Here is a 27,883-nt window from a genome sequence, read left to right as displayed (position 1 = left end):
AAGTGTTGTCCAAACAGGTGCTCCCCTGCTCCGCCAGAACCCTCAAGGACCATATTGACACCCTCGCTCCAGCCTTGGCCTATTTTCTGTAATCATTCTTTCACCACTGGAACTTTCTCCTGTCCCCTTAAGCACTCCCTTGTGCAGCCCCTCCTCAAGAAGCCGTCTGCCAATCCTACCTGGTGCCAAATTATCACCTAATCTCCATCATTCCTTGCCTGGGCAAATTCTTGGAAAGCTGGACATCGCCCAGCTTAATATACATACTGAATCTGTTGGTTGTCTCCATGACCATCAGTCTGGCTTCAGAGTTGCCAGAATCACAGAAACTGCTCTCCTAAACACATGTGAAGATTTGCTCTCTAACCTGGATTCCAGCATTCCTACTGTCCTCATCCTCCTTGATCTGTCCTCTGCTTTCGACACTGTCAACCACACCATCCTGATCCATTGACTCAGTGAGAACCTGGGCATCATGGATCAGGCCCTGGAGTGGCTGGCCTCCTGCCTCTTGGACTGCCCCTCCCAGGTACAACTTGGTCCCTTTCTCTCAGCCACCTCTCCCTCTACTTGTGGCATTCCCCAACACTCTATCTTTTCACACTGGTCTTTCAACCAGTACTTGGCCCCTTTGGCCCACCTGATCTCTACCTTCTCCTCTAACTTTCAGTGTTATGCGGATGACACTCGGCTTTCCTTCAGGTTCCCCTCAGCCTCCTCTCCTCTCTTGTTCATTCCTTACTGTCTATCCGCAATTCAGGATTGGTGCACCTCCAACCATCTCTGCCTTTATACCAGTAAGGCAGAGATCCTTTTCATTGGGGCCACTGCTTTTGCTCTCTCACTCTGGACGCCCACCTTGGGCCCTCTTCCTTCGCCTTCCTGTGAGGCCAAAAACCTTGGTGTCATCTGCGACTTCACTCTTTCTCTCCTCACATCTTGGACGTTGCCAAAAAGTCTCACTACCATCTGCACCTCCTCAAAGGGACTCTTACCTTTCTCACTTTCCCCCAGAAGCTCACTGTCTCCAGAGCCCTGGTTCTCTCTAGGCTGGACTACTGCAACTACCTTCCTTCTCAGGCCCTTTGCTCAGCTACCTCCAACTCTCTAAGTGTTAGACGCTTCTCCAGGCAGAGAGTTGGTGGTGGATCTCTCTCCTCTGCAGGTGCATCCATCTGGAATGGCCTCCCTGCCCCTCTCAAACTTGAGGCGGTACACCTGATGTTCCGGAAGCAGCTCAAAATATTCCTCTTCTCCTCTGCTTTCTCCCCCTCTCCCTCCCCTGCTGACCTACCTGTCTGCTGTACCGACTGGTTGCTTGGATACCATCAGTGTCTCACTGGGTACCAGGCTCTTTCTTGATCAGTCACCCTTGCACTGCATCTGGGCCTACCACCCACTAGGGGCTGTAACTGTAACCCTACAGACCCTTGTTCTCCTTGCACTACCCAGAGCCGCACTGCCCTGGCTGCACTTACTCAGAGCATTGCTGCCCTGCTTTCCCCTCCCTTCTCACCTGCACATCTCCCCCTCCCTTTCCCTTTGCACTTCTTGTTCTCCCACTTGAACGATCTGAATGACCCAAAGCCTAGTAAGATCGGGTCTGGTCCCCCCTCTGTCTTCCCTCCCTTGTCTTGTTGCGCCTAGAAACACTTGTGTACAGCCGCTATATAAATGACTTATCATACCATATATCCCCCACCAAGGTTGGGATCTAGGTTAAATACATGTTATTGGGCCTGTCTGATCTTGCGCACCAGAGAACCTCATCTAAGGGCCTCCCCACCACTGCTCTATCCATCCTCTGCCATATCTTGCTCTGATCCCCTGTAACAAACTCCACTCACGGACCACCCAAACTGGAGCCAGAAAATAATAAAGGTGGAAGTTGGGCACCCCCAGTCCTCCCTTGAGTGGGGGTGCCATTAGCATTTTCAAGGAGACCCTCAGTTTCATATTCTTCCAGATAAAATATCTCACCGGTTTTCTCAAGAGCCTTAAAGAATTTCTGCGCGACTGGTATAGGAAGGGCCTTTAAAATAGTACAGGATTTTGGGAAGTATCACCATTGTAAGGGTGTTGACCCTCCCCAGCCACAATATGGACAGAGGCCCCCACTAAGCCAACAGTTTCCACACTGTCTCTAGTGGGGGGATAATTGGCCTGATACAAGGAATCGAGGGATTTGGTAATGTGGGCCCCTAAATATTGAATGCCTCTGTCCGCCCAACTATAAGTGCAAGACTCCCGCATACCCTGAATTTGAGCCTACATCATAGACAGTTTTAAAACTTCCAACGTGTGGGCATTAATCTTCAGGCCTGCGATGCGGCCAATTCGCTGAGCTCTCTGGACATCGCTGGTAGTGTAGGAACTCCTGAGGAGCATATAATCCGCGAAAGCCATCACTTTATGCTCCTGGCCTCTGACGAGCGGCTCTAAGTGAATCATATAGAGAAACTGTGGCAATGGGCACCTGTTTGGTGTCCTGGGAGACCCTAATTCCCTGTTAGAGGTGCCCATTAATTGCAAGATTTAAGGAAGGAGCTTGGTAGTTGGCCCCAATCATCTGTAAAAAATGTGACCAAACCCTGTCGTCTCCAATGTACGGAACAGAAAGGACCACTCTACATGGTCGAATGTCTTTTCAGCGTCTAGTGCGACGAACACCACTGGGGACTTGGTGATAGACTTTCTCTATGAGATGGTTAACTCTTTGCATGTTGTGGAATGTTTGTCGGTGGTGGATAAATCCCGACTGGTCCAGGTCAATCAGTTTAGGGAGTAATTCTTCTAGCCGGGTTGCCAAAATCTTAGTGTATAATTCAGCATCCGTATTAAGAGCAATGAGCCGATATGACCACACAGCATAACATCCATGTTAGGTGTTGGAAGCAGCACCAATTTTGCCTCTTCCATTGTCGGGGTAATGCATCCTGAATTCCTGAAGGAGTTGAACAGCGGAACTAATACTGGGATCAAAGCTTCCTTGAATGCTTTATAAAAACTCCTGGGCAACCCATCAGGTCCCGGAGCCTTGTTCCCGGGAAGGATAGAATCGCGACCCTCACCTCCTCAAATGTGATGTCCTCCTCCAATCCCTCCCTTTCCCCAGAAGTGATCTTCTGTAGTGTAAATTGAGAAAGGTACAAACTCTGAGCCTCCTTGTCAGGGGATTCTGATGAATATAAGGCAGAGTAGAACTCTGTGAAGTCTGCTGCAATATTCCTCGAGGAAGAGCCTCCCCCATTTGCCTTGTTTTTGATTTTGAGTATCACCCTGGACACCTTTTTTCCTGACTTGCTGTGCTAGCAGCAGGTCAGCTTTATTGGCCTTAACATAAAACCTTTGCTGCAAGTATAGAAGATATTTTTCAGCCCTCCTAGTCTGGAGAATCTCCAATTGGCCCTTTATTCCTTTCTAAGCATATTTGTCTGAGGTATCCATAGAAATGACAGAATGCAAAAAAAACGAGGTAGAAATGACCAAATTTGGTAGGGATTTTTGTATATTTTAAGTAAATGATAGGTGTGGTAAAGGTATTGGTTAAGGTAAGGAGGGTGAGGGGGGCAGCAGGGATCTACCTCCACATTACCCAAAATGTTAACAAAAAAATGGCAGTAATTTCTCCTTCATTTCTTTTATTGGGTTTCTAACTCCGGCTGTACCTGATGTAGTTGTTTGGATCTCTGAGCCTTTATGGCAATTAACTCACCCCTCAGCGTCACCTAAAATGTGTCCCAGACAACGTGGTTTTATTGATTTGAAATAATTCCCCATTTTTGGCTCGCAGATCACTGTCTGACAGTATGCCTGGTGTCTGTCTCTCCTGGTTTAGGGAATGGGCACGTGGTTTGATAATGCTACCCTGTTCCACCCACTTCACTCGTCCCAGTAAGGTGCTGGAAAGCCAGATGTAATCTATCTTTGAGAAGGATCTATGGACATGGGAAAAATATGTATATCCCTTGTCAGCCTTGTGTACCTCACTCCAGCAATCCACCAGAGCCAACTGGGCCATACACTCCCTCAATTCGTTAGATGGGATCCCCTGATTGAGGTACACTTTAGCGCTCCTATCGAGACATGGGTCCCATGTTAAGTTGAAATCCCACGTTAGTATTAACTAGCACTGAACACAAAAAAAAAATCCTGCCCCATGTCAGGTGCATAAATCGATGCAGGCTCAACCATACTACGGACACCCCAAGCAACAGGCCATGGGAATTGAGCCTGCTTAACACCGAGAGGCACCTTGTGAAGGTACTCTAAGACCCGTAATAATAGAACCAAGATGTAAAATAACTCCGCTTCACCCCTCCAACCGCAGGCTGGTCACCCCCTGGATGTTGCGTCTCCACCCCCATTTTGCCTTCATGAGGACCCCTGTTTCAGTCTCCCGGTTGCCCCCTCTGGAGCATCCCCAGTCTCAGTCCGCTTGTAGGGGCCACTAGGAGCTCTTTTCTTGTGGACCTTTGCTTGCACCGTCATCCACTCTCACAGCTTCCTCTTGATCGGTTTTATAGCAGAGCAGACGTGTACGTCATTGACAGAACCAGCTGCCTCACTTCTGACCTATTGGATGAAGGACAGGAAGACACTTTCCATGACACCAGGTATTATTTCAATACCGGACCGAGTGTATGTGAGACGATATGCACTCAGACAACCATATTGAATGTACCCTCTAACTGAAAGGATAGCCGGGGAGTTGTAGGTATCACTGAACTTCAAAGAGCTGTAACAGAAATCTGACAGCTGCAAAGTAAAGTTATGAAGGGAAGATACAAAGACACACCGAAACGATATGCAAATACTTTTTTAAAAAAAGATGTAACTGAAGTAATAAGAGAATCATGTAATTGAATATGAAGAAATCATGTGCACCAAAGAAATAAGTTAGAAGAGGCGAACTGAATGTAAATACGCAGAAACGCAAGGTAGATAAGACATATAGAAGCTTGCTTCAGAAGAAAATATAACGGAACCAAAGCGGCCATGATGAAAAGATGGACGCCGGGATGGTGGTAAAACAGATCAAGCTACTTCTGAGACAAACCAGGGCTGCAGAGTCAGGAGACGCTGGAAAAAAGTCTTAGTGTTAGAAACGAAAAATATCTATTGGCCTGGGATCAAGGAATAATTGCAAGGCACGAAGGGCGTCAAGATGATAAGTCATTACATAAGACATATTTCTCTCAGATTAAGTAAAGAAGAAAACATCTGCAAGTGCCAAGTATTGGAAAATCAAGGATGCAGAAAGCTTAGGTGAAGTAGAGCAACCAATCCCCAGAGGCCAAGAGGAGTAATGGCACCCAGCCTAACTGAATTAAATGGCACTAAATAAAATATCGAATTGGACAAAATAGACAAAATCGTGGTCTCCTCACACAACATTCAGATTTCGAAAACAAGACCTCTTCATTAAGTCCAGATGAAGATAGTGGTGTACCTACACTCCCTTGAAAGTCTCAGAGTACAGAACAGTCTGCAAGGTCAACTACAAAGAAGCAGCCTTGGTTTGAGGTCTGACCGATGAGATATGATGGACTAATCGGGCAAGTGGGTAGTAGTCTGACGTTGATCTCTGTACCTGAGTTTCGTTTTGCTTACATGCTGCTAACGAGCTGAGAGAACGCCATCCAATCATAAGGATCTATGCAGCAGTATCGTATGCAATGTTGCAGAAGCCAATCTGCATCTTTTATTCTGCTATAATCTGTATTATACTTATTTAGAGGTAGTACACGGCACAAGGCCTGCCTTTGAGATAAGTGGCACCCAATGATGACAATAACACCTTTATGATATACAGGTACATATTTCCCCTTATCCAATCCCTCCCTTCCATAGGTTTTGAAGTTTGCCTCATAGGATGACGTCACAGCTGATGCATATTGAGGTATAAAGCCTTTGTGTAATCAGGTTGCTATTGTGAGTGTGTGTACTACAAACCGTTGTTCGCTAGATTGCCCTACTTTATTGCGCTGATAATAAAGTAGTACTTTGCCACATTCTTTGAGTATGTCCTGTTATTTGGTCTGAGATCATTATTGGTAATCCCATCGGGCACTTGAAACGCTCCAGGTGCTACTGCACAGTTCACTCATTGGTCTCTGCTCGCGTTGCTTGTATTTCACCTGTGTTTTTACCAAGGCCATGACCACCGGTCCCAACATTCTTATTTCGAGAGTGGGCTGTGCCAAATCTCAGACCCATTGATCTTGATAGGGCTCTGGGAGGCACACCGTTTCCGTTCTTTCTGCCCATACTGCTGCAGTGTGACCACCACATCCCCTGGTCTGGCGCCCTGTTCTCCCCTCATGGGCCTCACATGGTGCATACGATCAAGCTGTACCCATGCCCAGTTCTCCATCTCCAATAAGTCTGCAAAGACCTTCTGGGCCGTCTCCCGTAAATCCTTATCTGCCACTGCTTCGGACAACTCTTTTATTCTTATGTTGGACCCCATGAGCGGCTTTCCAAATCTTCACTCTGGATTTCTTGTGTGACCCTCACAAGCTGTTCCACCAAGATATCTATCTTGCACGTGTCATCAATCACTTTTTGAAAGTCATTCTCGACCACATCAGTCCTTTCCTCCAAGGTTGCAATATCACTTTTCACTTCAGCGATTACGATAATTCTGCTTGTATGATGCTCAAATGCTATTGAAGTGTTTCCGTGATTTATTTTCACTGAATTCCTGTAAGCGCTGTCTGAAGACCTCCTTCGTGACCCCCTGCTGCTTTGCCGGGGATGATGGGCCCTCAGGCGTCTTCTCTTGGGGACCGATGATCTCTAGTCGTGTTGTCCTCCCCTCCTCCTAGCTTCTGTAATTGCTTTCCCGAGCCTTTATCAGAGGTTTGGGGGTGGGATGCATCTCTTTACCCATGTACCTGGACATCTGGGGACTATGAGGTGGAGGGACCCCCATCCCTACTATCGCACTGTCCATGGGGCCTGTGCACCCCCCTCCTCCTGTACTCGGTACCAACTGTATGGGGTCCCAAAAATGGGCCTTTCCTGAGTCCTGAAGCCTGCCCCCTCTGACCACCTGGTGTTTGCAGGCAGCCCCCTCAATCTCTGCACGGATCAACTAGACTCCAATCTCCTGGCCTTTAGGAGCTATGGAGTCCTCTTCTCAGCAATACTGCCATGCCTCTTGTCAGCAATTTCCCGAGGGCTCCAGCTATCTTGTTGTGGATCCCCCACCCCCTCTAAGCACCTGAGAAGATTCTTCAGGGCTACAGCCAGCCCGTTCCACTGCAGTGGGAACTCTGCTCTTCTCGTTGCCTCTGCTGCATCCCCTCGTTGCATCTGCCTGCAGGCCGCCACAACCAGGCAGTGTGTGCTCCAACCTGCGCTGCTGAGCACATTAAGCACGGCGTGCACTCCTGCTCCACCGGGCACACCCCTGCTTCTGAGGCTCCCTTGGTGATATGGACCCCTGCACCCCCAACTGGTGATGAAGAGGTCTAGGGGGGGCTAGTTAGTACCAGTACTTTTACCAGGAGTATGAGTTCTTAAATTGTTGCCCACCCCCGCTCATTCAGCGGGCTCAGGTCTCCATCTCCCTGTTGTCCTCTGGATCAATGAAGGCGGGCGCCCACTTCCTCTCTTCCACACCTCTCTTCTCACTGGAGCGCTTTGGTGGTACACTCACCCTGCCGCATACTGGCTCCTTTACTGGGCCTGGGCGGAAAGTCCCTCTGCCGCTCCTCCTCTACTCTGCTGGCTGCTCCGGATTGCGGTGTCAGCTACAGCTCCTGCAGCTCATCCTGGTTGCCTACCCTCTTGGATATAGAAAGGGCTACCTTCACAGACGTCCTCACACTGGCGTCAGAGGGTCCCCTCCATCGGTCGATGCAGATAGCTTACCCCGATGTTGGTGGGCAACGGCTCAGTCGTCGCTGCACTTTACCCAAAACTTCTACAAGCTCAGATTCCCCACCTGGGAAGATCTAATTTGCAGTTTGTTAGGCCCCGGTAGGTGAGAGAACCACACTCCGTGCTCTCGGTCCGGTGGACATCTTGGGTCTCCCTGGCTTTCCTTTTTAAGTTCATATTTGTTCAAGATCAAGCCAATATTTGTTGGTTTTGTGTAGGCATGAGATGGGCATTTGCCAAGTATTGGCATAGTAGTATAACTTATCCATAAAATGGCTGCAGCTGTCAAATGGTGGGAGTACTGGGGCATATGATGGCAGTGAATGAGAGGATCCTATTTAACCCATATGCAAAAGCCAGATCTTTTGACCTTGCCAATGCTGCTTGATGGAGGTCTGGAGTACTGGCTCATACAAGTGGTCAGAATTCTGTGGCCCACCAGGAAATGTCTCGGGATGTGGCAGGCAGTTTCGATCGCGCAATGTTAGATGATTGATGCACACCCACGCATCTGCCGGGATAGGTCCCAGGTCTCTTGCGGTCTCTCCTTCCTCGGATTTGGGCCCCCTCTTGGTTTTTTTCATTCTCTCATCCAGGGATTATGCCCCTCCTATGCTCTGTGAACCTCCATCTCCCGGACAGACCCTTCCCAGGAATGGAGCCTGTGGGCACTTGGATTTATCTACGTCTCTGGCAGCACAACTGCAAACAAAACTAATCTCTGGCCTCAAGAGTCCAGGGACTGTGGACCAAAAAAGAATGGATTTACACAAAAATCAATGGTCCAGGCGCGATAATGCCCTAATGGGGCTGTTGAGGCTAAGCAAGAGGTGGGATTGTGTGTCGGTGTGGAAGTCTGGCACCCAACGGGTGATACCGAATCCAGAAAGGGTGAATTGCCCACTGTTTCACTCGCACTCCAGCTCAATCCTTCCCCCAAACACTTGCATGGTTTTCTGCAGTTTTCTCTTTTTCGAAAGGTTGCAGAGCTCTGGGTTGACCGCACCTGTGTGTGGTTTGCACGTTATAACCATTCCCAATGAGCAAATATCCTAAATCTGTGCCATGTCACTTAGTTTACCGCTGCCCATGGCTCACTGGCATGGCGATGGTGGGGGTCATTATTGATGCAGATGTTACTGGGAGGGGACTGGTGGTGCCAGAGGGTGTGGTCCCCAACCATCGGAGCACAGTACATTGCCCATTATTGGCAAAGTTGCTTTTGATTTTTCTCTCCTGTTGGCCCTCAATGGGTGCCCCTTGTCAGCCTTCAGCCTCTGAGTGGAAGTTGCGAGTAAGGCGAGGGTAGATTGTTATGCTGAACGAAAAGGGGGCTTCCAAAGCAGACATAGTCATACATTTCACTCTCCCTTTGATGAGAGTGGGTCAATTTGTCCTTTATTTCGTTTTTTTAAGTTTCTTTTTTTGGGGGGGGTTTGACCATTTATATTAATTGGGGAGATACCCCACTTCTGGCGAGGGTCCCAAGCAGACCTGGAAATACACTGCTGCTGGAAAGGAGATATGGGCAAACCTGGCTGTGCCCTGCTGGAAAAAGGGGTTTCCCAAGCAAGGATGGCTGTAACCTCCTGCTAGAACGGTTTCTAAACCGGACGTTGTCACTCTCTGATTGGGACCCTCTCTTCTCCCTCCTCCCCGCCCCCACTCGCCCCGACTTACTAACAGCAGGCATGGAAATACTTTGCTTCTAGGAAGGAGGTTTCCCAGGTAGACCTGCATATGCGCTGCTGCTTGAAAGGGAGGGGGCGCCACGCGGGACTTCCCAAGTAGAGCTGTTATCCCTCTGCTTCTAGTAGGGGGAGGGGTGGGGTTCATAAGCAGTCCTGGGTGTCTGTCCTGCAAGAAACCAGTAGCAGGGCAAGTATCTTGGGTTCTGTCACTGGCCTCAAAGCAGGTAGCCGCCCCCACCCGATTGGACCTCAGACACTAAAATATGTCCATGAGTGGACTAGGGGAGATGGGGGGGGGCTGGATGGGGTGCTAGGAAATGTCAATCACTGCAGTGATGTGTTGAGGTTGTCTTTAGAACTCCTTAGTCCAGATGACCTGCCCTCAACCCTATCACTGCTCCCTCGAGGAAGGTGGTGGCGGAGCCAATCGAAGCTTGCAGTCATTTGGCTCCAAGGAGAGGATCACCCTATCACTGCTCCCTTGAGCAAGGTGGTGGAACCAATGGACGAGTGGTCATTTGGCTCCAAGGAGAGGATCACCCTACCACTGCTCCCTCGAGCAAGGTGGTGGCGGAGCCAATGGAAGCTTGCGGTCATTTGGCTCCAAGGAGAGGATCAATGTGCAAATTGAAATTGACCTGAAGAAGTCTTTACATATTGGTTGTAATCATTGGACTGCTGAGACACAACCGACCAGATGGGAATCTGAAGTTTGTGGGAAAAGGGACTTCTGGAGAGAATGGGGAGGACATTCTGTATTTACAGATGCACACATTAAGAGCCAAATCATCTCTGAGCTTTTAAAAGCTGAAGTCTACTGAGGCAGTGTTGTCTCTTCGCACTCCATTCATGTGCCCCAAGCTCCTCGCCCTTTCTGCCCATGTTCCTCGAGCCCCTCAATCTCTGCACATGTGCCCATGGCTCCTTGATGTGCGACCATTTACAGCTCCTGTTGGTCGGACTATCAATGTTCTCCTAGCTCTGTGGAACTCTCCTCCATGTGCCAGGCGCTTGAGGCTAGCATCTGGGACTTTCAACTTTTTCAACGGAAATGTACCCCCCGCCCCCCTACCCCCAATGCCTTGGAGGCTGCCCTGTGACTGAACAGGAAAGCCTAATGGCTTGTCTTAAATGGCAATCAAGGATTTCGCCACCAATGCTGGTTGCCTTTCATTGCTATGCTGGTCAGGGGGCAATAAACCCTCCATGATCATCTGCGCAACCGCGGCATTGCCCGATTTATTAAAGTTGCATCCTTTGGCTCTGGTCCGCCTCCTGCTTCTTAATCGACTACTGACCGAGGTCTGCAGACTTCTACAATCTCGGGCACTGATATATTTGTGTCCCCTCTCTTAGTTTGGGTACCAGAGTCTTTTCTTTCTGGGTGGGAGGCATCAGACATGTCTAATTCCTCCACTGCCTCTGGCCTCTATCGGATTTTCTTTTGCCTGCTCTCCGCCGACTACTAGATCTTAAATCACAATAAGGTTTCTCGAAAACCTTCTAGAATCCATCCTTGCTTTCTTTCTTCCTTTTTTTTGTTTTCTCCTTTGCTTTTTTGGAAGCTCTTTTAATATAGATAGTTGGTTTAAAGTTGAAATACTTTGATTTAACACATCTTCCAAAGGGATCCTAACTGGAATCTGTTAGTATAGAGGAAGCCGTATCCAGGTCTTTCGGTTGTGTTGAATCTGTGGTCGAGAGCAATGGTGGAGCTTCTTGATGTGGTATTTGATTACTCTCAGTGCCGTGTAGATCCTCACTAAGTGTGGGTCCTGAGTTACCGCTCAGGCCCTGTCCGTTACCAGGCAGTAATTTCGTGATGGACCCAATCTTGTTTCAGATCTCATTCCTCTCCACTAGCATTGAAGCTGTTCTGTTTTGCATCTGAATTAGTGTGTTACCTTTACTTTGTAGTGACTCTTAACATAAACAGGGCGATCTTTATCTCGCTGAGTTGTAGCTTATTAGCCGAGAGTTTGCCCTTTATGGCAAAGACTCCCGAACAAGCTTAAGACCAGAATCAGGCCCGACATTTTGGGGAACTGTTCATGTAACCCTTTTGTCCATTTCCCAAAGTGTTTCATGCAGGCCCTGCTTTAAATCTGGCCCTGGGGGATGCAATAGAGCTCAACGACAGATGCGCCATCAGTAATGAGGCAATCTCCTCTGAATTTACATTCAGGTCCTCCTGTATTTGATACATTTGGTGCAGGACAAGGTTTATTTCGGAAAGAGCTGCCAACAGCAATTCCCCATCCTCTTCCAATATGGTTACAGGCTTCAGAATGCTGCCATCACTCACGACACCAGGACGATGTCTAATTGCACTTGATTTCAAACTCGGCCCGCACTCTGAAAAAAATCTTTCATATTTTATTTTATTCTATATGCCGATGGTCCCTGGGTTGAAGTGTTTATGGATGTTTTCTCAGAAAGCTCAGCCAGATGTATTTTGATCAGCTGGCCCGGTGGTCCACTTAGACCTGACTGGATACCGGAAACCTTCATTTATGATTTTTTGTTTATCAGAGTTTGTTGTTTTGCGGTGGAAGCTTTATCTGTACATTTGTGCCCTATCAAACATCTTTTATCTGCTAAATCAGCCAGATTCTCTATGGGAGTTAACAATGTGGTTGTGAGGAGGCCCTGTGCTGACCTTTCCCCTGTCAAGAGATCAGTATCTCTCAACACAGTATTCACAGTTGCAGCTCCTTGAAGTTCCTGCTGGATTGTAGGCATTTGGCTAATTCAGTAGGTAACTCGTCTGTGGATGGGACAGGTGTTCCCGACATAGTTGCAAGGTACTCTTCTGTTGACATCTGATTGGCAGATTATTGGCCTATACTGATTTATATTTTTTTGTTGTTTTTTGTTTTGAGCTCAAACTTTTTCCTGATCTGCTTTTGTTCGTCTTATGGACACTTCTCAAATCGTACATGGGTGTTTGTCAATTTTATTCACAATTGTCTTTCAAAAAGAAATCATTGGATCTTATAAATCTTCCTGTGCTTGGTCTCTAGCAGCACTCACTTCCTTTCCAATATTTATGATGGTTGAATGTTGTTATGAGTGTTAGTTTGTTTAACGTCTCTGGGGGACTAACTGACGTTTCCAATTATATTAATATTCTTGTGTATATCCCCTTTCAATGACCACCCAATCTGGCCTGAGATGATCCGATGGTTGGGGGTCTTAAACTTAGCGAGATTAAGAGCCCAAAAGATCCCATGCACGGAATTCAGTACAGGCTATTTTCTGGGAATACTTCAGTGATGATTCTGGAGATAGTTTGAAGTTTGTGCCGCCCGCAGTCAGTCACCTCCTGCCACCCTTACAGCTCAGACCCGTCAAAACTTTGGATATCATTTGTGTATGTTTAGAGACACAGATGAACACAAGGATTTCAAGATAACCGTGTATGTTTCCAGGGACAGATTTTGAAAGATGGGTATGCTCATAGATACATTTACATTGAGCCTTTGTGTGTATGATTGTGTTCTAGGTGATATAACACCCAGATATTAGATGTTTTAAGTAATTTAATTCCTCACGGGCACATACTGCAAGATTTTCTCACAGAGGTAGGTTTATGGTTGTTGTTATCTCCTTTGCCCCCAATCCTCCCCCTCCTCTATAGGTGCTCTGAGATATGCAGTCTGTTATGGTTTACATGCATGAGTTTTTTTTGTTTTTTTGTCATGTAGGTTCAAATCATCATAGATAAAAAAGGTTTGGGAGCCCGTCCACCATAATGAACACGGCCAAATAACCTCTTCTCTCGATAGCTTCCCACTCGGGAGGATCTACAACCATGTTTTAGCTCACTGTACCTTTCACAGAGGAGAAACGTCCATTTGCATATCTGTCTGGTTCCACCTACTTGGGCAGTCCAGAACCGAAATGCTGGGCAATTCTCCTCTGAACAAGAGTACCAACAGCAACCCCAAACACGTGTTTCGGCCTTATTGGGCCTTATCAGTGAGGTGAAGCTGTGCTTATCTAAGTACAGTGAGCAGTGGTCCACGCCTGGATTACCCTGAGTATCTTGGGGTGAAACCGAGTGGGCACCTTCCCATAGTACAGGTTATTTGGCCGTGTCCGTTCTCGGTAGAGGGGCTCCCAGACCTTCTTGTCAAATCATCATAGGTCTGGTCCTGATGAAGACTGCTAATAATGATTGATTTGTTTAGAAAGAGGAACCTAGCATTGGAATGCGTACATACATAAATATATAATTACAATGTATTCTGATGACCTCCGCTAGTCGACTGCATATATGGGTTGAAAGAATGATCCACATATTGCCTCAGTCGATGTTTCATGATTATTTTATATTTATATATTTGTGAATACTGTAGCACGCACTAGCACTTTTATATGAGAAATTAGAAGTAGGATTGAAGTTGAATAAGTGATAGTGATGTTAGTTGTTGGAATGATAGTGTGAGTGAAAATGATATAATTTCGGCACAGATGCACTTTTGATCAGATTTATTTTTACATTTAATATAGCACCCAAGCCCAGAGGTATCGCAGTGCTTGTACAAAATAGGTAATTACAGTCAAACGAGGCAAAATTCATACTTAAAAAATGTTGTACATATTTGTTGACGAACCTCCTTTTTAAGAGTTATTTTTGAAGATGAGGAAAGAAGGTTCATTGGATGTGACCATGGAGGGCGTTCCAAAGGGTGGGATCAGTGACACAAAAACTGTCACCCCTGCTTGCTTGAGGCTGAATATAGGTGTATTGTAAATAAACAAATGTTTTGTCAGAGCTTTTGTATTTTTGACAAAACAATAAGTATAAAAAAGTTGGTTTGTAATGAATTGATTAGGCTTGCAAATGTTAACTTTGACCGGGCTCATCAGTGGGTTAGGCGCATGATTGGTGGCTTACCCATTTGTTTTTATTTTTGGAAGTGGGTGATGTTCATCAGTTCTCATGTGACACCAGTTTGTTGTCTTTTGTGCATGTTGAGATCCCCAGGTGTCAGTGAGTTATGCGGCTCTACCGTTTCATATTTCATATAATTATCACAAAACATTAATGGCATTCAATAAAGTATCACGCATGATACCTCATCTGCCTGACTAGTGGCAATAGAAGAAGAAGAGTATGTTGTCGGAGAAACGTCCTACTCGTGTATATACTTTTGTTTTTTAAATTATAGTGTTAGGAGGGTAGTTAAGCATTACAAATTAAAAAAGAGAATAGATAGTGGTAAGATTCAACATTCTACTTCTGATCAATAAGAAATATAAACAATAACAATTATCAATATGTTCAAAGGTTGAACATGACCTTATACTTCTATAGTATAGTCGCAGATAAATATATAATTGAAAAAATATTACTTGAAAGTGAAGTGACCTTGAGGTTGATCCCAGAGTAGTTGCCGATGATGAAGTTTGTTCCTTTATTCAATTGATATATTCATAACAATGATGAAAAAGTATTAATTATTCCCCCCAACCTTTTTATTACACTATAAATTAGTTAACGTGCATGTCAGTAGGCCTTGCCGTTTGTATATTTGAGGTATCTGTCCTTTCCTCAGTGTTAACGGTCTGGACTTCCATCAATGTGCTCTAGGTGATGACCCACATTGTAATCATCACATTAGAAAAATAACCAATCTACAGATTCTGCTATTAAAAGTTTCTAAAGTCTTTCATTGCTGTGAACTTTAAATGTATCTCAAGTCAGTATTTATTTGGATACAAGGTCTAAAATGTATTACATGTGCAAATTGAAACTCGATAGAAAATGCAAATAGAAAATGTCTACAATAAAGCGTAAAAATAAAATCTTGTCATCAGAATTCCACACCATTTTCCCAATAATGTTACCATATATATCTGAATTGAAAAACATGCGGCACAACAGCACCACACAAATGCCCTCTGCTGCCAATCACAAAATTAGAAAAAAGCAAATGCACATCAGGAAAGTTGGGACACTAGGTATTTTAATAAATGCCCTGAGTCCAAGGTAAAAAAAGAAACCCTTGAAATACGCGTGCTGCTACACACACACAGCTTGCCCTTATATCCTCTCTATGGTTCACTTCAGAGTTTTTACAATCCTTTGTTAGTGTTAATGCCACACTAAAATGAGGTCACTATATAAGTAAATAGTCGGCCATCTTAACCTCTGTTTAATTGGCCATGAGTTTCATACAAAAATAATGTGTGGCAAAAAGAATGGAAGAAAGGAGATTGTAAGAAAAGCTACACTATATTCCAAATATTAAATGGATAAAGGCAGGGTTTTAATACCGCTGCGTCACTCATCCTCTTATTGGGACAGCAGATATGTTATCACCACTAACAATACACAATAGGGCAAAGTCAGCAATGTATAATTTAAAACCTAAGGTGTTACATGCACAATGTATTCTTATATACATGTAAAAATAATTCCTATAACATCGGTAAAACCCTAACCTAAAGTGCATAGGGCTGTAAACCATGAATTGAACAAAGTGCCCACATGCATGTGCAAAATAGCAAATTAGGATTCTTAAAATTCAATTATCCCTAATTTTTTCTAAAAAGGGGAAATTGTTTTCAGGGTAAAGTGCATGATACTGAGCCTTAAAATGCCCCATATTTGACTAGTCATTCAATTGCAGAAATTCCTATTCTTCCCAGAAACCTCATAAATGGAAAATAATCAGACATAAACACACGATACCAAATACTATAATAAAAACATCCTTATCAACATTATCAAAATTAAGTCATTTCAATAAAGTGCCAAGTGCTGTAAACTTCAGCTATACATTCACATATCCTTTGCAATATACTAAGATATGAAAAACCACAGTTCAATTTTTCTGCTACAAACATGGCCATGTAATAACAAATTCTATTGCAATGATCAACCAGGCTCACATTGTAAAAGTGCATAGTGCTTTACCTGAAATGTAAGGTGACACAGATGATTCATAGTATGTAAAGTGACTTGTGTCTATGATCAGACAAGTATCAATGACTTAAAAACGTTATAAAATACTGACAGCCTGACAAACCAACATCTCAACATTAGCAATACTGTTAAACTTAACACATGAAACCCCTCATGACAAAGAAAAAGAATGTCTATAAATATAGATAAAATCAGCAAAGAGGCAACAGTTTCAACAAAAAATGCAACAAAAAATGTGTACAATTCCTCTTGGACACTTAGAATATTCAACACACCCAAAAACTAAAAACCAGTTCACTCTTGTGTTTCCTTGAAATGCTTGGCCATAGGGTAAGACTTATCATTATGTTTTATGTCACCAATATGTTTTAATATATGTAATTTCAATCTACCCATTGTGCTGCCCACATACTATTTACTGCAAGTACACATGTGATATTTTCCTTGATATTAATGTGATTTTTCAACACTGGATGTTCATATGTGGTGCAGTTAAGTGCAAATTGGCAGGCTTTGCATTTCATACACTTGTGGAAACCCTGACTGGAAATCTCCATCCACTTGTATACGTTCTTTCCACAAAAAACAAGACACAAGTAAGGCTAGAGGGTGACCGCCTATATCTTATACTGTGATTATTGGACAGGACCGTCATCACATTTTTTTTCCAAGTCTCACCCATGCCAGTGTCTACCCATGATTCTACTAATGCTTTTAGAACTATCAAAAGTAATGATGAAACGTGACTCATCAGACTTGTTCTCTTTAGCTGTCAATGTGTTATTAGTGGAAAGGAGTTCTTCTGTCTTAATTTCTCAAACTTAAATCCATCACTTCTTTCAGATATGCCTGATCTGAAAAGCCCCTTGCAGTCAATTCAGTTTGTGTATCAAAAAAGGCCATAGTGGATACATTTCTATGTAATCTTAAAAATTCCCCATACAGAATAATCCAAATGAGACTATTAGGTTGACTGCTGCAAGCATGTAGCAGCACATTTGATCCTTTAGGTTTCCTATACAGATCACTCTCAATCATTCCTGGATGCTGTTTCACTAGCCATCCAGGAATATAACTTCTTTGTGACTACGCAACACTGTACATTTGAGATTCAGTTTGTTATACATTAAGAATGCCAAAAAACTCCAACCACTCACGCTCTGTCCCTTTCCATATAACGAACGAATCGTCTATTAAATGTAGCCGTATTATGATCTTCTCCGTAAATTTGGTATTCTCATCAGACCAAACCAGACAGTTTTCAAACCGGCCCATTGTAAGATTAACATATGATGGGACAAAGGTTGAACCCATCGCAGTACCCTGCTTTTGTCTATAAAAACGGCCATCAAATAAAATAAAACAATTGTAGACCTAGCTCCAATATACCAAGAATAATTTATCTATGCTTGAGAAAGTTGAAAGATCTCATATTCAAAAAGAACTGGCGTGCTGTCAGACCTGCACTGTGCCAAATAGATGTAAGTAAAGATACCACACCCATTGTAGCTAACAAGTAACCATCGTCCCAAGGAATTTGATGAATTATACTCAAATCTGTAGTGTCCTATACATGTTAAGGAAGTATGGAAACAAAAGGTAAAAGTACTTTATCAATTAACTTAGGCACATGTTCCAACAGTGGAGTGTCACAGTAGGCCACCCTGGAGGTTTCTTCAAACACTTATGGACCTTGGGTGTTACTGAGTTTTTGTTGAACAAGAATTTGCACATATCTTCATCTAACAATCCATCAATTTTCCAATTTTTCAGAATCCTCCAAAATGATTTCCATTTCGTTAATGGGTTTGCGGGGTAGCAAGCCATAGTAAGTAGTATCATTCAATTGCCTATTGGCTTCAGTAAATAATCCTTTCTATTCATAAGGACCACATTCCTGCCCTTATCCGAAGGTTTGATGATACATGACGAGAGATTTTTCAATTCTTATAATGCTTTCCCAGGGTTTGAAATTGAGGGGAGTTGGCAACTATTTAGCTCATGCTTCTAGCATAGTAGAGCCTGGTTAGCTTGAGACCAACAGCTACCAGGAGCTACTTTTGGCTCCTAGGGCCAACTGGTGCCTTCCAAACATGTAACTATGATAAATACTTTGAGTATTTGAAAATGTTAATAAAAAATAATTAGAACACATAAAAACATTTAAACAGAATGGTTTGTACACAAATGCTGTGGTCAAAAAGTTAAAGGAGCATCTCTGGTAGCTCCTGGTTCCCCAACGGTAGCTCTAACCTACTGGTTGATGCGGACACCCAGCAGCTGGTTTTATACCCTGCTCAATTAATCTCAATTTTGAACCTTGCTTTCCTGTGTTTGGTGCTCAAAGTATTATATTTGAAATGTTCTGTTTTCCATATTTTTGTTTTCTAGATAATTAATTACCAAACTCTAAAATGCATCAATGAGACCTCCTGGAGGCGCATTAGGATTACAGTTAGACTTTCATTTTAATTTAGATTTTTGCTACCAGTCAGTACTGATCCCCTCCCCCAACTCCCGCCATCAGGTTCAAGTTGGTTCTCCAGTATGAGATTAGTCAGAGTATCAATATTTTCTGTGTCAAAATCAGTCTTGCCAAGTTGTGCTGGTGTCTTCTTTTTGGAGTAAGGATTATTAAGGAAAAAACGTTTTGGATTTGGACGTATTGTGTACATAAACTGGAAGAAGTCAATTCAGGTTTATTTATAATCAAATTTCGGAGTCAGGCAGAAATTAAGACGCAGACTAGGTACCCTTTCTTGATCTTTAGTAAGCGTATGGTTAGAAAGGTTGATGATTTTAGTGTGGGGATTGTCTCCTATTTTTTGTTCAGTCTCACATAATGCTATGATCACTCTGAGCTGTTGTTGACTTTGGTTCTGCCCCCTTTACCTCTTCTGGTTTTATTTCTTGCTCCTCCTCATATGATTCCTTTTGTTGTTTTGTTTGTTCTGCTGTCTCTTCACAGCAGACGCATTTGTTTAAAAAATATAACTACTGCTCCTTCTTTATTTTCACTTGTGGGTGTCGCGTTGGGAAGCAGTGCGATGGAATCTGGGGCAATTCCTTTTGTGAACTTTGATGGTTCGTACATATCTTCAGAGAAGTGCATGCTGCAGACATGGAATCAATTTCCCCTCATGTTCCCCGAGACATCCTGTAATCTATCCCTGATACTGGAAATCCACAAATGACCAACCATATTCCTAGCAACAATATATCAATGGGAAAAATATGCATAACTGTATTTTGTTTATCATGGCTGGTATCATATTGGTGCATTTCATCAAATCCATTTTCACCTAATGTGAAATCTTCGAAAATGAATTTCTTCAAATTTGGTGGGGTTAGTGGGTAAATTATAAAGCAAAGATGGGGTGGGGTAAGGGGATAGGATAATGTAGGGGAAGTGGAGTAGGTGCAGGGGACTCTACACACAAAATAAATACATACAATTTGAAGAAAAAGAAATTTGAAGATTTCACCTTTAGGTGAAGTAAATTTGATGAAATCGCATACATCGGGCTGATATTGGGGCATCCATAAACAGTATATGAAGGTGTTGTTTAATGTTCCTGATGATCTAGTAAACAAATAATTGAAAAACGATTACAATTAGTATAGTATGCTAGTGAATAAATCACCAATAACAACTTTGAAAAGGCAAAGCGCTATGGATTTTGGGTCTGCCCCATAACCTACTCTAACCAGCCAGGCTAACCAAAACATTTATGTTATTGATCTGTCACATGAAGAAACATATTGATCATCCATTGTGCCACCGAAAGAAAAGCAGGATTACAAAACAATCTATTAAAAAACCACATTATCGGCTGATGTAGGAAATCAAGATATAACAATACATCCAAAGGTTGATAATGGTGAAGTGATTGATATAGATGAAAATAGGATGGAAATAGTACCTAGCTGGAAATGAGAAGATTGTAATAACCAAGAGTTTAATTACCTGCAACAGGAAAAAAAGTGGTGCAATGATGATATCAGTAGAAGAGTGTAGAGATGTGTGCTTGCTTAGGTTTTCAATTAGTTTAAAACACTTTGAAAAGTGGAAATGTATGTGAATTTGTCATTTGGCTAGACTGCCCCTAAATTTAGCTGGTCTTTTTTTAGGGGGATGGTGTAGTATCGTTAACCATATTTGGGTATGTGCAAAAGATTGATGGAGGTTTGACATAATATTTCAAGGTTGATGAAGTAAAATTGCAAAGAAGAATGTGGGCACTTGCAAACAACTATTGCAAGTGCATGGGCCCAGGTGAGAACTGCCACTGATACGGGAGGGGGATGAATGTGGATAAAACTAGCACAATAGGCCCAGCACCTTTTCAATGGGCACAGCAATATGTTGATTGGATGGACGGGTATTCAAAGGGGAGCATGGTGTCACGATGCCTGCCCCCGGGAAACCAGGTTTGGCCCAGCTACCCCGGAAGCAGGCATCATGCCATTTAATGCAAGCCCATGAACCCCAATTAGGGGCTATTTGGGTGCAGTCCTGGCGCCTATGGCGCCAGGCTCATAAGTTCAGAATCAGTCCTGGTGCCATGGGCGCCAGACTCATGGTCAAGGGCTTACCTGAAGCAGACCATGCTGCTAACTTACCTGAGGCAGACCATGCTGCCAGTGACCAGAAGTCAAATGAGGCCTAGGAGGGACTATTTTTCCCTAGGAACTATTTTTTACTCGGGTGGGGCCGCGGAAGGCTACTTACCTGGAACTACTTCCAAGGCTATTTAAACCACGCCCTGACAGCAACCCATGCTTCGCGTTATTCTGCACCTGCAGCGTAACGCTCACCGTGCCTGCAGCAGCTTCCAGTCTTCAGCCACGCCCGCCTGTATGCCGGAGCTCCTGAAAACCTGAAAGAAAGCAGAGGGAAGGTTAGAACCGGAGTTTTACCTGCAATCCTTACCTGAATCCTGAATCTTCTTGGCTCTGACCTAGAAGGAAGAAATCATCAGACACGCGCCGCTTCGCATCCTACAGCGCCGTGCGGGAACTCACCTGAAGCAATCCTCTGCAGTCCATCGCGCTTTTCAGCATCCAGCGGCCGCTCTCCAACACCTGTGGAAATAAAGACAATAAGGTGAGCAAGGGAGCATTCCCAGACAATAAAGGCAATCCCCAGAATTTACCTGATACCACAGGGGGTACTTACCTCATCTCGGGTCGGCGCGGCCTCCACAGCTTCTCCGCCGTAACCCGGCCCCAAAGGGAAACAAAAGCAACACAAAAGCGCAAGTAGGGGAAACCGAATTCCGCTACAGACTTACCTGGTTACTGCCTGAGGCCGCAATCACCGGAACCTCCACCGATTCAGCGCCTGCAAAAGGAAAGGATCACAGGTTAGACCAGGTCCTCATTATCGAACTGAACAGAATCCATAAACACTTACCTGCATCTTACTGGTTGCCACTTGGAACTCTTCTCAAGAACTATTAAGACAACCTAGGGAATTTGGATGGAGAGAAGGCCAGACGTTTTTGAACTCTTTTTCAAACTATTTCCTAACGGAGTCAATACCGTTCTGCAACTCTCCAACATCCCACATCAGTGAAGTAACTGGTCATCTACGCGCCACTGCGCTCGAGGCAGGATGGAGAGCTCATCTTTCCAAACTATCAGGTGAGAACAGTAATTTGTGGGAAGAGATCGCAGGAGTGGGGGAAGGTGGGGTTGGCGCCCAGTCCCCGCAGGTGGCTAATTCCCTGTTGCTGGAAGAGGTAACAACAGCCCAGTTCAGATTGACGCCCCTGTGGACACCAGGTGAGCGTAACACATGGTGACACTGGTCTGGGTGGCCATGTGGACAATAGTCCCTATGAGAAGCACCCCTTTTAGTTGTACATGGTATTTGACACCTTGTGACTTCCCATCCACCCAGCCCCATTGCGAGCGCATTGTCTAAAGTGAGAATTACCAATGATATAGGAGGGGATGGATAAGGATGAAGCTAGCGAAATAGGCCCTGCACCTTGTCAAAGGACACAGAGATATTTTGAATGCAGGGAAGTGGTCTTCAAAGGAAGGTAATGTTACAGTACCTGAAGCCAAAAAGTAACGTGGTGAAATGATAAGCATATGATTTGCAATCGCTCTTCTGTCGATCTAATGCTATTACAGATTATTTAGGATTTTTAGTTAGCGGTTTGTACCTTGTTGTATGTTGTTTAAAATGAGAACTTGAAATTTGAAAAGGAAAAGTAAAAACTTGAAATGAACCACACTAAATTTCAATAATTTTCAAAAGAATACAAAATTATCATGAATATAGATTTTATTTTAAGAAGAACATATTAATGAAATGCATTATTTTTATTGAAAGTTTCACAGAATATACAAAGTACAAATTATAATTCCCAGGTTGTGATACTGCCTGCAAAAATACCTTGTATTCAATGGCACTATGGCATTCCTTGTGAATGGCCTGCATCACAAGGGCAGATCTGACACGTCGAACACGGAACCCCAGTCTTCCATGAATCCACCATAAGCCTGTACCATATATATAAAAGATAGAAATATGTTTGGTGAATAAATGAAAACATTGCATTCATCTTGCCAATCTTCTAAAATACAAGGCACTGATATTAATTCAAAACATACTTTGCGAGTAAAGTCCAATACATTTGAAGTAGGGGTAATACAAAATGTATACAGCCTTTTCAAAAATAAAACATAGGAAGATGCATGTTTAATGGCTTGAAAGTAACTAAAATGTTATTGTTTCACAAAATAGAAGCTGGAATAGTTTGTCATGAATAAATTATACATTTTCAAACATATCAAAATGTATTTCACTGAACATATCAAAATGTACTAGGAGAAATACATAAACGGCTACAGTTCAAGGTTGTCACAAATGAAACGTATAGATAAAACACTTACTTATTAGCAGGAGATCGAGGTTGAACAGTTGCTATAAGTTTGTACATAAGCACCATCATCATTCTCAACACAGCTGCTGTAAGGCGGGCTGCTCAGAAATCATGCAGCGCGGTAACACATAGTGCTGAAGGCTCTTTTTCACATATGTAGGCCAAGCACCCAGAGTTTGCTCTGCAACACAAGTTCTCCACCAATTAACTCATATCGAAAGACAGGAACACCAATTGGAAATGTCTTCAATGCAAAAAGGATCGGGATCCGGTGATTGATCGTCACGACTTATACTAGATTTTGGCTACTTTCTCTCAACCATTTCCTCTTTGGAATACTCCGGCTTTTACAGGTAGGGCTGAATTGATGCCATAATTCTTCAGTGTGAATTACAAAGTCAACTGTGAGAAAAATAAAAAATTAGTAAACTAGATAAAGTCAATTGTGGTTTTAATTGAAAGTGCCATGTAAAAGAAAAGTAGGAGAAGAAACAGGCCTGTTATAAAACCCCATAGTGCAAAGACAAAAGAAATAGTCCCTAAATTGGAACGTTCGCATTGGCACGTGGAAAAAAGAACTGATGTAAATGTACAATATAAATATGGTTTAGTAAAGACATTTGTAAATTGTTGAAATTGAAAGCTCTTATAGAGTTAATTCATTTGAGCTGTTGTAAGTATCTTTTTCAGTTTTATACATCAGTGATTAGAGTAAAAAGAAGTCATGGAGGCTCGATATGATATGGACTGACACAAAGGCAGTTTTGCTTGATCAGAACGTTTTTGTTGATACTTATCGAGGAAAGAGGCTTCTTGACATTTCCATGGAGACACGCCAGTAGATTGCCCACAGAGGTCATTGAAAAGAGACTTGCACTGGCGTTGTGACAAGGAACGTAAGTGTCTAATGATGCCGGCTTGAGGGGTGAGTGATATGTTTTCCTGCCACACAGGCCCTTCAACTTGGGTTGATGGATCAACAGATAAGATTAGAACAAAATGGCAGTTTCTTACCCGCAAGTTTTGAACATGAAAATGTGAGAAATCGATAGTAAGATGCATTGGAAACATTGTTTGGATCGATTATATATGCTCAAAAACACAGGCCCTATACATTGAGCAAATACATTTCCTCAGAGAACTTCCCCTTTAATTCTGCTTATGTGTAATGTTTTCACGAAGGAAGACCTTGCACGGCGGGCTTACTCTGCACAATGCATTCCTGCCAGCCAGGAGATGCATGACTGTTGTGAGCAGACAGACTGGGAACCAAACACCACCATGGTTATTCGTAGGACTGATTCCAGAAAAGCATCATTTTGGAAATGGAAGTATTGAAATTCTGTATGCCAGTAAAAAAAATGAAGATGCCGCAACACTAACCATGGTTTAAGCAAGCAAAAATGGAACACGTTTTCTTGACCAACACACAATACGAGGTACTTAGTCAAATATTGCCAGAGTAAATACATGGGATAGATACAGTGTTAGAGTCTATTCTTATTACGCTCACCTGGTATCCACGGGGACGCCACCCAGCCAGTTGGTCGTTGGTGCCCTTCCCAATGATTCCCTGGTGTGGTCTTGGTGTCGATGGGATTCCGCCTGGAAATGAAGACTATATTAGGACTGGGTGACCAAATAAGTTTTCCCCCACCTCCCTGGTGTTTCCAGACCCTCCAGGTTCTCTTCTCACCTGGTTGTCGGATCCTGTGGCCTCTCCGTCCTGCTCTCTGGGCAGGGGCGCATTGTCTTTTGTGGGCGCGGGTCGGTCCAGTTACTTCACTGACTGCTGCCCTTGTAGTGTCTTTCAGGTAGGTCTTATTGCGATTGATGGCGTCGTAATTCTTGCATGCCTTTTCTCTGTTCTAAATGTCTCCTTTTTTATCTCCCTAGGAGCGCGGAGTGTCCGCTTGGAGAACTGGATACGCTGGTTCTCACCGGGAGATGATGCGGTAAGGAGGCGCTTTGCGTAGCGCAGCGATGTCTTGTCCTCACTGACCTGTGCTTTTCTCTTTTCGTAGGTCGTAGTGAGTTCCCAGCGCAGATGGAGTTCCGGTGCTATGCGGCCGAAAAGCAACCAGCCAGGCAAGTCTTAAGTGCTTTGTGGTTGTAATGTCTCCACTACCTCCTTTAATGATGTATTCCTCCTTTTCTCAGGTCCTTCGATCCGGACGGTGAACTCCACCAACAGAGCTGCTCAGGAGCTGCGAGCAGTGAAGGATGATGAATGCAGGTAAGATTCTGCTGCTAACGATGTTCTTGGTTTTCCTGCAGGTCCGGAATTCACGAGGGCTCGTGAGAAAGCTGGACACCGTGAGCGTCACGTTGCTAGAAGCAAAGTAACGCGAAGCGTGTTGTCTTGTTCGGGTGTGTAAAGTAGTCCAGGTAAAGTAGTCCCTAGGCCACCACACCCAAAACACTAGACCGCATAGCTTGGTTCTAGGAATCAAGCTATGTGGATGCCTCCATGTTGGCTGAAAGCCTAAATAAAGTAGTTCCTCAAGCAGATGTCTTTCCTTACTGATGAGGCCCCAAGAGGGCATGAGAAGTGGATGCCAGGCCTTATTAGTGATCCGAGCCCTGATTCCACCTGGCCAATGGCCTTGCCAGTAGGGATCAGGGCTGAGGGTTGTGACAATACTTTTGTGATCTTTTTGGTTTTCAGGTTGTTTTTCTCTAAATGCCCTTTGTCTTCTTTGGTGGCAAGCATGGGATATTAAATGTTTTTTTTTGTTTTTGTTTTTTGTCAGTACCCATCTACACGTAGCATGCTCACACGCAGAGACCTGAACATAGAAATCATTACTCATTGGCAAGGAAGAGCCTACATAGGTGTGTGTAAAATAGGCAGCTAACAACCCACTATAACCATTAGATGGTGAAGTAAATAAGGGTTTCGAGGGGGGCACCTAAGTGGGCACTGGTTTAAACCTTTCGCCAAGAAGGTGCCCACTTTTAGGGATGCCGAGGGATCTCTGGCCCTTCAAAAGACTCTGTCTTTTTTTACTTAGTAGAGTAGCTTTGTACGCTGGAGGTGTCCATATGTAACACAACGGGAGTTTGCTGATCGATCTTGTTTCCGCTTGCTCGGTGGGGAAAAAGATAGATGTCAGAAGAGGTTCTTCCAGATCGTAGGTCAGGAGTTTGAAACCTTGAGCTCCAGAGCCATGAGTCGGTCGGAAACCTCTGTAGAGCCGCAGGTTACAGACTCCTGTCCTAGATAAGTGTTACTTGACTACTCCTAGCTCGATATATTACCCTGGTAGATCGCTAAATAATAGCCTCCCAACTGATAACTCCTCAGTATCCTCCCTGGTTATGACAACCAAACTCACAAAAGCGCATTTCTATCAGAGGTGGATGAGAAAGCAAGCCCTCGCCCGCACTGCCACTAGAAAGACACTGGCAGTGGGCTGCACCCCCTGAAGAACCCAAGCCTGGTGAGGCGATTGCATCCTGGCTCCAGGCTGATCAAGCTTCCTGTGATTGAGGTCCAGGGGCCTGGCTGGTTGTTGTGCAGCTTCTGTAAAGAAAAGAGACTGAGGTGGCATTTCTGTTAGCACCTTGACTGGCCTACTTGTGATTTGTTTTGGGGGGTTACCGTTTTTGAGTGCTAAGAGGCCCCTCTCCAGTAGTACCTTTAATTAACATGGCACTCCTAATGACCTCAATTCAGCTGTCCCCTTCTTCCTTGCCCTCTACATGGTGTTTGAAAACTCGCTCCCCCAGAGGTTCTCCTATTGTGGTTACGCACAGAGCGGCTGGAAAGGTGATACAGACAACATGTGATAACGTTTCTTGGTAAAGCCTCTTGCCTGCCACACAACTGCCAGGGCCCCGAGTCATATCACTAATGGTGATGTAGTCTAGTTTGACCTCTTGCAGCTTCCGTTGTGTGGGAACGCAGATATAAATGCACACTATGTTCTCTGTGTGCACCTGTTTGATGCACTAGTTTCTTTCTTTCTAGGTGAGCAGCTCAGTGGACAGTACACGCGTGTGAACCCGCTGCGGTTAGTGCCGGCACTGAAGGATGGAGACTTCACATTGGCAGAAAGGTGAGTGGGAGGTCCCAGTCAGGGTGGTAGTTGCTGTCATTGAAGGCATGTTTTAAAATTCTTTATCTTTTATGTGAGCTATACATAAATGTGTGTGAGAGCGCGGGGGGAGGGCAAAATGGAATATTTATGACCAGCCTGCCTTTTAGGGTATTTAACATTTACTGTTGGTGTGCAACATGTGATGATACAGGGGGGCGGGCGCCATTTTGTGTCTTACTTGTATAGTGCAGGCGCCCTTAAGTTATCCATATGCTTTCCTAAAAAGAAATCTTGAGCTAGCCAGAGATCAAAAACAAAGTGAGGTTGAGGCTTAAGAAGTGAGCACTCCTGTGACTAGAAGCATCGGAACAGAAAGATTTTTTATCATTCTGCCAAAAAGACATGAGATCTTCCATTTGTCTA

At 44.1% G+C, this 27,883-nt stretch overlaps 1 protein-coding gene across 1 annotated transcript in view; it reads left to right on the top strand.

Annotated features, from left to right (window-relative positions):
• Positions 1 to 27,883, top strand: part of LOC138493367 (glutathione S-transferase theta-3-like) — a 49,206-nt gene that overhangs the window by 10,376 nt on the left and 10,947 nt on the right. The window contains exon 2 of the mRNA XM_069620413.1: positions 27,391 to 27,478. Within this exon, the coding sequence (XP_069476514.1) occupies positions 27,391 to 27,478 (88 nt within the window). The remainder of the gene's footprint in view (positions 1 to 27,390; positions 27,479 to 27,883) is intronic.

This window comes from Ambystoma mexicanum, chromosome 10 (assembly GCF_040938575.1).
Source record: "Ambystoma mexicanum isolate Mex_15411 chromosome 10, UKY_AmexF1_1, whole genome shotgun sequence".
Taxonomy (NCBI): domain Eukaryota; kingdom Metazoa; phylum Chordata; class Amphibia; order Caudata; family Ambystomatidae; genus Ambystoma; species Ambystoma mexicanum.
This window is presented reverse-complemented; position numbering and strand designations above follow the sequence as displayed.